At 34.9% G+C, this 15,631-nt stretch overlaps 1 protein-coding gene across 3 annotated transcripts in view; it reads right to left on the reverse strand.

Annotated features, from left to right (window-relative positions):
* Positions 1–266: 266 nt before the first annotated feature.
* The window catches only part of LOC110458800 (MAGUK p55 subfamily member 7-like), a 102,763-nt gene continuing 87,398 nt past the window's right edge, over positions 267–15,631 (reverse strand). For 2 of the 3 annotated variants that reach the window (XM_021510707.1, XM_021510709.1), the window contains 11 exons: positions 13,477–13,562; positions 12,964–13,038; positions 11,134–11,330; positions 10,236–10,291; positions 9,708–9,794; positions 7,936–8,022; positions 6,777–6,857; positions 5,684–5,777; positions 3,235–3,346; positions 2,424–2,564; positions 267–443 (listed from right to left, as the gene is read on the reverse strand). In XM_021510707.1, coding sequence (XP_021366382.1) covers positions 267–443; positions 2,424–2,564; positions 3,235–3,346; positions 5,684–5,777; positions 6,777–6,857; positions 7,936–8,022; positions 9,708–9,794; positions 10,236–10,291; positions 11,134–11,330; positions 12,964–13,038; positions 13,477–13,562 — 1,193 coding nt within the window. The remainder of the gene's footprint in view (positions 444–2,423; positions 2,565–3,234; positions 3,347–5,683; positions 5,778–6,776; positions 6,858–7,935; positions 8,023–9,707; positions 9,795–10,235; positions 10,292–11,133; positions 11,331–12,963; positions 13,039–13,476; positions 13,563–15,631) is intronic. The other variant, XM_021510708.1, reaches the window with a different exon arrangement.

Consider the following 15,631-nt stretch of genomic DNA (forward strand, 5'->3'; position numbering starts at 1 on the left):
AATATAAACATGTTGTTAATGTGCGATTATTTACGAATAAGATATTGTTATTTTGGAGTATTGTGTTTTTTAGTTGTTTTTAACGTAGGTAGATTGAAAAAAAAATACATTTCTTAATTGTTGCAAGGTTGGCAACAAAGAAAGAAAGAAAGAAAGCACCAGAATCTACAGATCCATATGTTGTGATATATCAATGCATAGATGCTTCTTTCATCTTCATCTAAAGACAAAAGAAATCTTTCGAAAAATCACAAAATATGTATTTATTATTGAATCCATGATGCAGGTATCCATGTCACATCCGTTTCAACAGAATGTGCAACTTTCAAAAGTTCGTTTGTCGCTAGATGCAGATTTTGATTAACTATCGTACAATCAAAAAGGTAGCCATATCGATCCTCCATTTTATCACTCGCCTCAATAAGGTTTTCAAAGTCTTCATTCTGAAACAGAAGACAAGGCGTATTACTAATAGAGTCTATGATATGTGGGGTATGGATATTCTACCTGAGAGTAGAATTCGGGTCAGAAACGAAGCTGTGCCTAAGTTCTGACACCTTATTCTGCACGAGGGTTGAATGTCCATGTCCCACACAAGGGATAACTCATTTCTCCCGTTTTTAATAATAATAATAATTCGAGGTTCTTATATACCGCTTTATCACAACCTAGTAGGTTGCCTCAAAGCGGTTCACAAATTATTAAATTATTTAAACAACATTTTGGTTAAACACGACGTTTGTTTGTTTGTTTGATTTTGTTTAACGTCCTATTAACAGCTAAGGTCATTAACACGACGTAGGCAATGCAAACGCAACACTAAATATAGAACGATTTGTAGACAGCGTTTATACAACGTAAGGCCATACTTGGAAAGAGCAGAAAAAATGGTTTGGTTTGGTTTAATTTCGTTAAACGTCCTATCAACAGCTAAGGTCATTTAAGGACGTGCCTCTATGTGTGTTGTGTATGCGTGTATGTGTGCTGGAAGCAGATGGTAGAAATCATCAAGTACTGCGTACAATATTTAGAAATACTGAAGATTCTATGGCGTTTTTCCTTTACGACTCAAGAACGTATATCATATATAAGATATATCAAGCGTCAGACAAACGGTACTTTCACTAATAACTTTTTCAAAGTCGAACATTTGTCCTTGTTTATAACGTTTTTGACTCTGATGTATGAATATTCGTTTACGTAATTATTACCAAACCAGAGGATACTTTATTATTTTTATTATTTTTTGTCACATAACCAAATTGAATGAGTCAAACATGTGTGTCCTTGTATTCAAAATGTTACCCAAAACATGTTTTAACAAACATACGTACATCAATGTAGACACCAGAGAAATGAAGTTGAAAAATAAATAACTTTAAAAAGGAGCTACCATTTTTGCGGTTATAAGTCTGAAAAAGCTGTGTTCAATGGCATTGCTTCTAACATGTAAACAAACAAACGACCGTTAAACATTGCGAGATAATCGATCTATTTCATTAATCAACCCCATCCTCCACATACAACGCATGTCGATTATTCAACGGGAGATAACTCATAAGAATCAAAAGTCTGCACGTTTCGATATATTCGTGTGTATAACGCCGCCTACAAATGTAGTTGTGTGAGCTAGTACGTGCTACTGGTGTTATTTTCTTGTGACAGCTAGATTTCAAAAACTCGTTGCAATAACTATGTTTAGAATTAGTTACATTTAGTGTCTTGTTTTAGCAGGGAAAGTGATTGTAAGGTAGCAACACACAATTCATTAGCAATCCTACTATTAAATTTTAAAAATGTCATGGAAATGCAAATGAACGTTAGCCACTGTACTAAATTTGTGTTTAATCTTTCAAAACACTTAAGTTTGAATGATAGTACTAAATTGCACTTCAGCATTAAGAAGAAAACGATGTTTGAAAAAGGCTCTTTCAATGCATTTCGAGAAAAATGGTCTTAACATCAAAACTTAAGATATAAACGAAAACAATTGATTACATCGTTTTCCTACCTGGATAGCAATGCCAAAATTAGACTTATAATTATTTATTTATTATACCACATCACGCAAATTAACCGGATATCAACGCCAAAGTATTACATTTAACATATGAATAATAGCAATATTAATAACGATGAATACTTCTGCGCCATATTTCTCCGTGTTGAGACAAAACATTACTTTATGTCCAATTATTTACTGACCATTTCCGTACAAGGGGTTAAAAAGGCTTAAAACTAAATATCGAAGGCATTACTTGCGGGTGTAAACAAAACTACCGACTGCTACAAAATGTCAATGCCTGCTATAAACAATGAACCTTCCGTCACTTTGTTACGTCATTATGATATGAATCAGATGTGTAATATTTCCTATAAAGTTATAAATCCTATAAGCCCTATTGTATGACATTATAACTTACACTACACAAGCGGGTATCTCCATCCTCCAAGGTGATGCTTGCAGCTTGTTTATGTCGGGTCTCCTTCAGCTTCTCTAGGACGGGTGGTTTGATAAATATTATATAAGGCTTAATTTCGGCAGTTCGCAGTGATTTTATTGCCTGCAAATAAACACAACGATATTCAACTTTTTACTTAATTTGGCAAGGAGAAAACTATATCATATATTACTTAGTTCCATTGAATTAAAGTTACTATTTACAGATACACGCAATTTCGCTGGTCCAATGTCATCAATATAACGTGTTGTTAACTTAGACAGATGATACGCCTATGCTATGCGCATACCATACACCATAGTCAACGTTGTTAGATGAGATAGACGTCCCGTGTCCCATATTTATACAACATCGCTGGCAACATCGCTGGCTTATCTATATATACTAGTATATAAACAGGATATCTTGCCAGTAAGGCAGTGTTTCCCCATATTCCTCGGGTGTTTTACTATTTCCCTTTCCGAGTAGTCGTCCCGCGACGTGGCCATGACAAAATCCCGCGGGACCTTCCCTGTGTGCCAATGCACCACCGTCGGGAAACTTGCCAAACAAGGGACATCAAGATACCACTGTTACCATCAAATATAACGTGGGGCCGTTGCTGAACTAGGAATTGTGTTCTTAGATTTGCCACATCGCTTGAAAAGCTAGCCTGCCAGTGAAGCATACTTATCTTTCTGTTCTACATCTTGCCCGGTATAACTGACTTGTTTTTGCGTCTACGCTTGGACCAATATTCAACAACTTAGTCAGTACAATTGACATCACTAACCTGTACGCTTGGGCAGAGAATACACATCTTGCCCTCCTGTATTGCTGACATAACTGTTTCTGTCCGAGTTCCATAGAGATTCCCCTTATATTCGCCATGTTCCACATACCTACTAGCAAAACAGAAACATCACTGCATGGGATATTTCCTGATGTTAGACATATTGAATGACGAAATTAAATTACATCAATTATAAAAGACAAAGATGTTTGCCGTATAAACAATGTCAACTCGTTTGCAATATATACAACGTAAACTCGTTTGCAATATATACAATGTCAACTCGTTTGCAATATATACAATGTCAATTCGTTTGCAATATATACAACGTAAACTCGTTTGCAATATATACAACGTAAACTCGTTTGCAATATAGACAATATCAACTCGTTTGCAGTATGTACAACGTAAACTCGTTTGCAATATATACAATGTAAACTCGTTTGCAGGAAGTATAGGATTAACTAGTTCGAAGTATGTACAAGGTAACTATTGTCAATATTAACGCTTTGTTAATGTGACCCCAGACATATATTTCTATACTTGGCCAACATAAACGTTGACTTCAAGACATACATTGAAACAATAAGTACTTAAATCATAAGGTGTTTGACTGTAAACCCTTGACCACAAGCATGACAGTAGTGTCGGACTTCCTATAGTTGTGTCGGACTTCCTATAGTTAAATGTGTCCGTTACTAAAATAGTGGAAAAAGAATATTAACACGCAGTCCGGTAATTATGGGTATAATTTAATTGGCTTTGTTATCACTGTGCATATGATAGTTCTGATCACTGATATACTCAAACGTTATAATAAGTAAGTCACTGAAACACATTTGTGTATATTTATAAATGTGTATATTTCAATGTTTTTTTTAACTTTCGTGATTGTGTAATTTTTGTTATAATTTGAATATACTTGTGCACAATTCAGTCCTCTATTTTATTTATTTGTGAACAATATAGTATCCCTTTAGAAAATACAAAACAAAATCACTAACTGTAGAATTTTATAAATAAAACGGCTGCGACTCTTACAATTTGAAAATATAGTATATATGATATCTTATATACTTATATAAGATATCTCATTTAATTTCTATACGAGATATCTCATATAGGATATAAGATATCTCATATAGTATATAAGATATCTTATATACGATATAAGAGATTTCTTATATCCTATATGAGATATCTCATATAGAAATTAAATGAGTTATATTATATAAGTATAAAAGATATCATATATACTGTATGAGATATCTTATATCGCATATTAGATATCTCATTTAATTTTCTATATAAGATATCTCATATAATATATAAGATATCTGATATAGCTATATAAGATATCTTATATAATTGAAATCTCGTTGCTATATAAGATATCTGATATAGAATGAGATTTCGTGGCATTAAAAACCAGAAACTAATTTCTCCCTCGAGAATCATTCGGAGCACATTCAGGATTGCATTGGGCGCAATGGCGGAGAGGGATGGTACGGATGCTGTATTTTCCCTAGGCCTAGCTCGCCTTGTCTCTCTTATAGCGGCCAAAGCAGAGGCTGCCATTTCCCGCACTCTTGAAGTGGGCTCAGACATAATGGCGGCGACAGGAACACGTGTTGTTACAACAAGCCTACTGTCCCTACGTAGATCCTCGAGATATTCCGGACGGGGAGACTTCATTTTCGACATTTTGTTAAAATCTCGTTCCTATATAAGATATCTTATTTAGTAACGAGACTTTAATTATATAAGATATCTTATATAGCTATATGAGATATCTTATATATTATATAAGATATCTCATACAGAAAATTAAATGAGATATCTTATATACGATATAAGATATCTTATATATCATATAAGATATCTTATATAGCATCTCATTTAATTTCTATATTAGATATCTCATATAGTATATAAGATATCTTATATGATATATAAGATATCTCATATACTGTATAAGATATATCATATACTTTATGAGATATCTTATATACGATATAAGATATCTTATATACGATATAAGATATCTTATATAGTATATAAGATATATCATATGCTATATAAGATATATCATATGCTATATAAGATATCTTTTATTTTTTTTTGAAATACAGGATCGACATTGCTCCTTGAAGTTAAGTTGGCTTGCCATATATATCATCACCAATGTCAATGGTGTCCAGTAATTCATTTTTTTTTATTTCATTTAAAGCACAGGTTGCGATGCGTTTTTGCAAAATCATAGTTAAATGCAAGAATGACGCTATAAAATTATTATTGTTACATTCTAAATACAGGAGAGATCATCTGGACCAATAAATAGGAAAAAAACATAATTATACAAAACTGCATGATTTTTTTCTTATATACATTGAATAACAATGGAGTTGTTTTTGTACATGTATTGATAAAGTAGTTGTCATTGTTATACCTTTGTGAAATGATTCCGCTTTCCATTTCCTGTCGTGATATAAAGTGGTACTCTTTTCCCTCCTCTTCAAACGGCCTCCGCGTTCTGCTCGTGTCTGTGGTAAAATCAAATTTCTATGAAGACAAACAAGTTCTCATATTTGCATGTTTATGTTATGAAGGAAGTTATGTATATAGACGTATTCACAATGTACCATGAAGAACGTTAGGAAATCAATTATTGACATTATTCAAGTTCCAAAACATCAATTAACTTACTCAGAATAGTATTATATCTTCATAACATAATATATGCGTTTTGTAACCGTAAACTGTTTGAATACAAGAGCTGAAATTGTAATTTAAACCTCCCAAGTTCCATCTATATGGAAGATAAGAGTGAAGCCAACGCAGATATCCACTCGCGTGAGAGACATGTAATAATAAAAATTATCTTTTAAACCTTTTAAGTAATTCTGCGCTCTAATGATTGGTAATTATGGTTTGTTTATGGTTTAACGTTGGTTCTCGAAGCAGCAAATGTCCTATGAAGATGGGTAGCGAAAAAGAAAGATTCGGGAGATAACGAAAGAAAAATGATATAAATCACAAGAGATGCAATGGGCAAACCACATCAATTCCGTGTTCCTCCAATTAGCAAACAACACATAAAAAAGCTCGATTCTGCAGGGGGATCCCACATAACTCACCTCTTATGACTTGCAGTTTGGAAGTGCATATCTATTCCATCCAATACTCGATATCCAGGGGTTACGCTCACTTCTCGCTCTACACCCCTGGAATATGCCATATCCTTTGATGTAAATCAAAATAATCTCGAGGTCTCGTAACGGTAAAACTTACTGGCTTTGAAGTCGGTCGTCGCTCCTCTGTTATCTCCAAAGAGCAAGCATCACCCTAGTGATTGGTCAGGATGTTTTACCTGACACCAATCAAATAGCTAACCGCGTGCCTTCACTTTTGCTATGACATATTCAAGGGGTGCAGAGAACGAAAGTAAGCTTAACCCCTGGATATCGAGGATGGTTCCATCCCCAACATGGAGAATATGATATATTCACTTCTTGTGTCGGAACACATACCAATGTACTTACAAGGGACAATGTCGGTGAAGTGAGATGGTTGAGATGCTATTAGTCGTCTTTTCAACTCATTTCTTCCAACATGGGTTGCACCTACCAGCAAAGTTTAAACAACAAATAAAATAAAATTCTCGGTTGTTTAATCTGTTCATTGTACTTTGTCGTAAGAAGGTGATATTTATCAATGAAAACGGTGAGAATTTTTGTTCCGATATAATTACATATTTTAAGGATCCCTGTCCCACTGCATTGTAGATTTTCGTAAATACAGTAACCCCCTCTTAACTTCCTTAAGGATCCCTGTCCCACTGGATTGTGGATTTTCATAGATACAGTTATCTGTCCTTAACTTCCTTACGGATCCCTGTCCCACTACACTGTAGATTTTTCGATACACAGTAATATCCCCTTAACTTCCTTAAGGATCCCTGTCCCACTGCATTGTAGCTTTTCGTAGATACAGTAGCCTCCCCTTAACTTCCGTTTGGATATAACTTTAGCACAGTTGGGCCTGGACACTTTCCTTGACTTGTTAGCTCAACAGTCTGAAACCCAGGGTTGGAATCCCACTTTAGCCATGCTAAAATATCACATTCAGAACAATTTTGCTGGTAATATTTTGTGCATATCATCCTGTTTCTTAAAAGTCCCGCAGAGTATGGTTTTCTTTTCGGATATGATTTATCAAAACTAAAGTCAAGCCGACAACAATTTCCAAAGCTTCGTTACAGTTTCTGACAGTGGTGCGAGGATCCTTAAGGCCAATTACAGAGGAGGTCATTAGGGCCAATAAATGATCCATAATACAGGTTAAAGGACATTGAGCATAATTACAAATGTAAAAGTTTTACAGTAAAAGCGGTTACTTAATGGAGTACACATCAATAAATTAGTTTTACCGACAACTCAACAGCTGAATTATACTATCAATTTGAAATACGCGAAATGGTATCATGTTAAATTGACAAATCGCGAATCTTCCACACTTCTGAACGCATTCACGTCTTTTGAACGGAAGGTCTTTATCCATTATGACGTATCCTATTCAGTAGCTCATTCTAAGACTGACATTTGCATTTAAATGCATTCGTCGAAATAATTGGAACCATTATCATTACACATTATCATTATCATTATCTCTTCGTAGGATATGAATGGATTGATGTCTTACCAACAAGGACAAGTGGGCGTGGCCGATTAGGATCAGGAGTGAACAATTCAACCTCCTCGTAAGTCGGTACTTCCCCGTGGTCAAACTCTAGAAATAAAGTAAAATAAAGGTCAACTGGTCTACAAAATAAACCGTACGCTGTTATTACCTTCATGAATACTGAAATTCAAATTAGAAGAGACAATGCATTGTAAAAGGATAACGTTCTCCATACACAGAATAATATACGATAACAGATAAAGCAAATATATCGTCCTAGATCTTGAAATGGCATATTGATACTTTCCTAGATCGCGTTAACAGTACTTATGGGTCATTGATAAATCCATACATTTTAATGTGTACGTAGTTACAACTCTTGTTATAGCTGCAAAATTATAATGAAAATAAAGAGAGACGTGTATTATCAGTGAAAGGCGATACAATCTTTTATCAACTTCATAACCAAATCAACTACCTGGGTTGAGCTGAGAGATTTATTACACAGGGGGTGATTATCCCGTAAACAAGACAAAGGCTTGGGGTTGAAATTTACCAATCCCAATCTATTGGGGAAATAAGCTTTTCCCACGAGTGACGGTTTGTTATAAAGTTTATCAAAATAAACGAACGAGAAGCAAAATAAACATGATAACAAACCACCACGAGTTTTGAGATTTATTTTTTCTATGCCGTTCACTTAAAATGAAAAAAAACCTAATTCTATCGTAAAAACGCTATTTTTGTCTTTGATAAGGGAAAATATTGCATTGAAATTTGACGTCATATTTCAAAATTTGACCAAAGATATAGGAATTTCTTTTCTCTTACCCTGTTTAGTCAGGGGGAATAATTACAATTTACTTCGTATTCACCAGGTGGTGCTACGTCACCTGGGCTTCAGAACTTTTTTGACGCGTTATTTCACTTTCATTCATATTAGTTTGTTTATGCATGTAGTATATGTTTATGTATAGCTTTACGTTGGTGCAGCTCTGGCAGAGAAAATAGGCATATACTCTTAAATAAAATGATTAAAACTTATTTAGGTTGTCATGTAGTTATTCCCTTATGACGTAAGTTTATACCTTATGACGTAAGTTTATATAAAGCACTATTGATGTGATGTCATGCTAATATTATGACTATGACATTACCTCGTTTTCAACCCAAGGTCGAGCCAATGATATCGCATACCGGGAGATTTGGGTGAATAAGCATCTCCAGGGCAAAAGTGAGTGATTTATATTAAAGACTATTAAAGTCGTCTTCAAGTTACTGTAACACTCGAAAGATATCTTGGAACATAGTATATATGCTTACACGTAAGAAAATTATATTTATTCTTGTCAGAATTACATGACTAACCATACTGTTTAGATTGTACAATTTAATCAATGTTCTGCAACTATAGTTAATCAGCTTAATTCTTTCTAAGAAACGTCAGAGACAGATGTAAAGATGTATTTGGATTTTATTGTGGCACAACAGACGTGTTAACATGAGAATTATATTAATCAATGCATTCAAGTGCATATAGTTCCAAAAAGCTGCAGCAACTTTAACTGTCGGAAACATCTTCATTATTTGACAGCTTTATTACGGATGAATAACCCTTCTTTGATCAACGGATCATACTGACTTTGGACATTTACCGAATATTGTATTACAAGTCCACTACCAGCAGACAAATACCTTGTACAATCTGTTAAACTTATTAAAGTAAGAATAAATGTGAAATTTACATGATAGTGTATTTCATACTTTGGTGTATTGAATAAGTATACACCTACCTCCATTAAGTATTGCTTGATACATCATTTTCCGAACCCGTTTTGAGCGAGGTATTTTGGGGCTTATTCTGCAGGGACTTATAGCACCTGAAATGAAATTTGTACAAAATTGATGTGAAAGATATATACGCGGGGAAAATCGTCGATTTTTTTTATATAATGTACACGGAATATTAATTATTCACTAAAAGCAAATACTACAAATAATTCGTCAACAAAAGCAAAACAAACGAATCGAAAGTTTGCCAATAGGGTTTGGTTAAAATTCACAAATTTCGTTTATGCTCTTAAAAGAACGACATAAAAACATTAACTGCGTACTGGATAATATGTTAGTGATTAATTGGTTATTGCTAAACAAATCCAACATTGTTCTGCCAATCATCTGTTTTGGCGTGTCCTTGAAGTTGATCAAACTCTTCACTTCTAAACGAAATTTGCAAACATGTACCGTTTTCCTCTGTGTGTTATGTAGGATAGTGTCAGAAATCAATAATTTTTCTCCTCTGTCGTAACATATGTACCTACGTGATCCTCTGGAGTTCTGCTCATCCTCTTCATTTGCCTTCCGCAACATTTCTCTCCTGCAAGAGATTGACAGTATTGACAATATAGACAGACGTGTCGTTGACCCCACTTTGAATGAAGACACTTTACATTGTTGAATGAGAGACGTGAACTGCCACGAAAACAGTCATATTGTGTCTGGGGGATAAAATAAACTATCAATTAATGTCGGATTATTTATCTACAAAATGTTTGAAGTTTTTTTTGTTTTGGGTTTACGTCCTCTCTAAACCTAAGGTCATATGGGGATTGGTAACTAGGCAGTCACCCACAAAACGAAGAGTAAGAGAGATAACAAAAAAAGAGAAATACAGTGTTACATGCTCATAGAAATAATCACAGCATATGCCTTTGAAAATTTTCCGAGTTTGATATGTTGAAAGAAGCAAAAACGTATACATGACTAACACGGGGAAAAGCATTCCATTATTACACAACCACTAAATTGAAACACAAAATCTTCAATAAAAGACATATTAAAAAACAGAAGAGATATCACAAACCTTAAAATTTATCATCACGATCACCGTCAACCTGAAAGGTGAGCGGGTCGTGTACCTCATATTGACCCATCTTAAACGGCAGCAAGATATGCGCGACGATCAAAAGCTATATTGATAAATAACAATACAATCTGTGCATCTTATAGACCCTAAAACCAACTTTACATCATATCTGGGTCCAAGGTAGTGCATCCATTAAGATCCGTTTTCAAACCACCCCTTCAAGCCAAGCATTTTTCTCAATTACGAACACACAATTACCCAAATTTAAAGACAGCCGTAGTCATATCACAGTGATATCAGGCTAAAATAATATTGTGTCCAGTTGTTATATAATAATTCAGTTTCAAGAGTACCTTTCCTGTAAGATCGATGATGGTATGAGACCGGTTCTTGCATTTTTCTCTCCTTCCTTCTGGGCCTGCCACCAGAGGGCGTCGCTTTGGGATATAATGTGGAGAATGTCCCCTCTATCAAAAGACAGACCAGCTTCAGCACACGGATTAACGGTGTCCTCCTCGGCGTTGTATGAGAAAAGAGCTTTTACTCTGGTCTGTCATACAAAACAACAAATATTCATTACGACAAACAAAGTAGACTGATGTGATTTGTATTGCCTCTTAGCACCGACACTAAGCCTTAAGTTGATCGATTAACTCGATTGAAGTCAGCTTATAGTTGCTTTCATTACATTCTACAATATACCGTATATTGGTTTTTTTTTGCAGGCTTACATTTTCGCGATTTTGACTCACAGTTAGAAAATTAAATTTCACGAACTATAATTTCGTGATATAGACATTTCAAGGAACTTAAGTTTTATAGAGACGGGACACTCGGAAAATAAAGTGTCAAATATTCAAATGAACAGGCTTTAAACAAGCAAATCATCAACTAAATTATTAGACATGTGATATAACCTATTTTCATAGATCAATTATCTTTATGTGTATGAATCGTTATAATCACGTGCGCGCTATTTCATGGCGACATTAGGGTGTGAAGTCGATTATCGCGGCTAAGTTTTTACGCATTATGCAGATCATAATTTCGCAATTACGTTATTGACCCGCGAAATCGCTAAAATGTCCTCCCCGCGGAAATGTCCTCCTGCATACGGTACTCTGTATACTAACCAACCCAAAAGTATCGATGTTTGCAACGTTTTGTTTGTTAGTTGCATCACGGCCCATCAATGATGAAGTCATATCGGGTCTGACAACAATAATAAGGAACATTTACAAAACTGAATACACGAATAGGGAACTGAATGGTAAAAGATTAAAATCTGTATACATCAGAACATAGCGAAATGTTCAGACATTATCATAAGTATTTACTAAATTCAAATTCTATTGTATAAGCCAATCTCAAGTAGATGTTAAAAACTTACCTAACACATTAATTGTAATTGAAATAATGTTTTCATGTCAGGCACATACTACTATTTGTCCAAAATCAGTCTAAAGTCGGCACATTCGATCAATAAGTGAGACACAGTTATACATTCGTCACTTGAATGGCAAAGGAGTTGTAACTTGAAATTAAACTTGGGCCATGACATTTCTGTGCGTGGATACTGGGTCAATTTACGTCAACGAAGGTGGATATTACTTTCAAGATATTCATGTAAACTCACGTGCGAAGTAAGTTCTAACTGATTTCCGTAATTAAATGTTACCTTTTAGTCAATAAAATTGATCATAGTGATAAGCGAAAGTCTAGTGTTGAAAGTGCTGTTAGAGGATATCACATGTGATGTTCATTAGAGTGGATATCACATGTGATGTTCATTAGAAGTAAAGAGCTTAACACAGGAAAGTTAAGCTGATGTCAGGTTTACAAAAAGGATATTCAAAAGTTGTTGTATCAAATACAAGAGTGTTGTACTGATAATAAGGAGTATGTCGCTTTCTTAAATTGCACATCGCTGTTATGTTCACGAAGTACTGGTTATATCGATCTAAGGGCAGATAACTCTCAATCAAGATATAGTGAACTGGTTGTTCTCTTTTGTGATTAAGTTGGATAGAATAACAATGGACAGATGGAGCGGCATAACTGAGTATTTACCTCATGCAAGCGAGTACCCGAAACAGCTTTCCACGAAGAGCACTTTAAGAACTCTAGCACAAAACAAGGCAGTTCTAACCAATTATAGTTTCGCCTTATATTTATATACTTACTTTGCTAGCCCTGAATTTTGCTGCATTATTTTCTGCTGGTCCCAGCTTCATTGTAACAGGGCCCGAAATTTTTGACTGCAAACACATTTTTTTTTTATAACATTCACGCATATGCTTGGGTTGTTTTAACTACAACCATGTACTTTCCATTGCTATTTTTGAAATGTTAAGTCTGTTTATAATGGTGCCTTATGGTAAAGCAAGAGTTTTTTGAAGACAGTTATTCTTTGTTTGTAGACTCGTGTTTTTTAAGTATCGAAATATGATGTATTCCATTAGGAATGTTTTTATTTGCGATTAGAATATACAAAGCGATGGTTTCTTCAATCTCAAAAGATATCAAATATACTATTCAAACCGTTTTAATAAACATCTTATCACCTTTGAATATACGGAAAATGTGTTACAAGAAATTAATAAAGTATTATCAAATATTACTACGTCATTCTCTTTTAAACAGAATAGCAGTGTTGTAAAAACGACTATTTTAAAAGTTTGAAATATCCATTTTACCAGGGTTTGGGCCATTTCATCAGGATGCTTTCCCCGGAAATGAACGCCGTTGATTTCGAAAATTTCGTCCCCAACGTGAATAAGACCTGTAACAAAACAAAACAAACATTTAACTCAACAATAGGACAAAATACAAATATACTAAATTTGGGACCTTATCTCTTCTCTCCTTTCTAAATAATTTTCTTCTTCCTAATGTCTCCCTTGACAATGCCTCACTTTTGGCCATTTGTTGAGCGTTCGCCCCTGTGAGGAAGGCTTTGGGTTCTGTCCCCTGGCCGAGACATACCAAAGTCTTTAAAAATGGTAGTTTCTACTCCTGCTTAACGCTCAGCAAATTAGGAGTGGGACGACTGGTTCGCCCGTTGTCAGTATAATGTGACCAGGTGGGGCGTCCTGCTGGGTGTCTTCGGCAGTATGTTTCAGTGAGGTAGCACTACAAAGTCGGCATCAGTTCCGCGCTATCACAAGGAGACAAACACGAACATATCGCAGCCTCCCGAAAAACACACACATACACTACACGCATGCATCTTGCACACAGGGGAGGCCGTCCGTTAATGACCTTAGCTGTTAATAGGACGTTAAACAAAATCAAACAAACAAACAAATATGTTTATTTACGAACTGTTTAAGCAGGACAGAATTCTGCAGATTCGACACAAAATCATAGCTCAAGTAAAAGTAGCAAAGACAGGAACCCTTCCCGGCGCAGGAACTCGCTACGAGCTGCAAGAAGCCATAAATGTAAGGCCACCTTCAGGTTGGTTGTTTTATTCTTGGTCCTTTTTCTAATGTTCAGGACACACTAAAGAAATAAAAATTGTTCTACCGCTCCCCCCTTCAATATTTGGGGTCTACGTTTCTTTTTTTCCCTTTCGGCAGCGTCTCCCAGGGCACAAGACTTTATACAATCCTATGACGCTAAATCACCTACAAACAAATACCCGTAAGAGAAACCAGGTGTGATTAACGTAAAGACATCAGAAACTATGAAGACACAAGAAAAGAAACTAAGAAATAACCAGCTTCCATGAACATAAACGGGGGGGTGAAAACAAGGTGTAAGATAATTGAAAGACAAGAGAAACAAAGGACATAAGAAAAAACGGTGAAGAAATCATTCACTATGATAAAAACCGGAAATTATACTATGTATATGAAAGCCGAAACGAAGGACAACTTACAATTAAACAAAAGCGAGTCGAGTTATCACAGATTTAAATAAAATCAAAGCAGAGGTGACAAAGTAAGTCAGCAATGTGCCACTTGTATCTGCCAGTTCGATGAAGCATGCTGATTAAAATTATGCGTATCATACGCATTGTTTTAATCTCTTAATGTTAATACTGATATATATGAGTGCATACCTTTTACACGTAAAGCAGAATATGCCTTAGACATTTGGATAAACAAATAATCTAAAATGATTGTGAACAGAAATAATATTAAACACACGAAAATGCAAGAGACAAACGTTAAAAACTATTAAAAGTGGAAATGGTTCATAAGATTTTAAACTTGATTGTTTCTGTTTTATAAAAACTACCTTATGCTGGCTGAAGGTCAAATAAAGTATTTTACTGATAATTACTTGTGTCGTGTGAAATTGGTTTAGCTTTATTGCTAATTCTAGTTATAGGGGTATTGATTTGTTCGAGAAATATGGAATTGTCTAGCAATTTAACTTCAATGTCAATGACCTCGTTTCTCGTTTGTTTACATTTATTCATTCAAGTCATATATTGTCAGAGTGTGTTTAACTCTCTTATTTATCATTTTATCTTGTCTCAGTTTTAGCCGTATGTAATATTCATACCGGGTTTGTTAGAGGAATCAAATTAAAACGTTTTACCGGAAATATATATTGTCATTACATTTTTAGAAAAACATACTGAATGCATTGGTGTCAACATCCGCAGCTATTTAGTTCACACCAATAACATTATGGCGACATTAAAGGCAATCATGGCCAATAGTACAATGTCATCACTATTTAATATGTTTTAGGATTCAAGACACCATACTGGCGAGGGTCGACACTACATAATAAGGAATCGACACGTGTTTTCACTATAATAGGATAATTTGTAAAGACTGCATCAAGCCTTTAAATACGTTGTAGGACTTGATTCAAACAGTCTCTTCCATAGTT

Source organism: Mizuhopecten yessoensis, unplaced genomic scaffold, assembly GCF_002113885.1.
Source record: "Mizuhopecten yessoensis strain PY_sf001 unplaced genomic scaffold, ASM211388v2 scaffold9801, whole genome shotgun sequence".
Taxonomy (NCBI): Eukaryota; Metazoa; Mollusca; class Bivalvia; order Pectinida; family Pectinidae; genus Mizuhopecten; species Mizuhopecten yessoensis.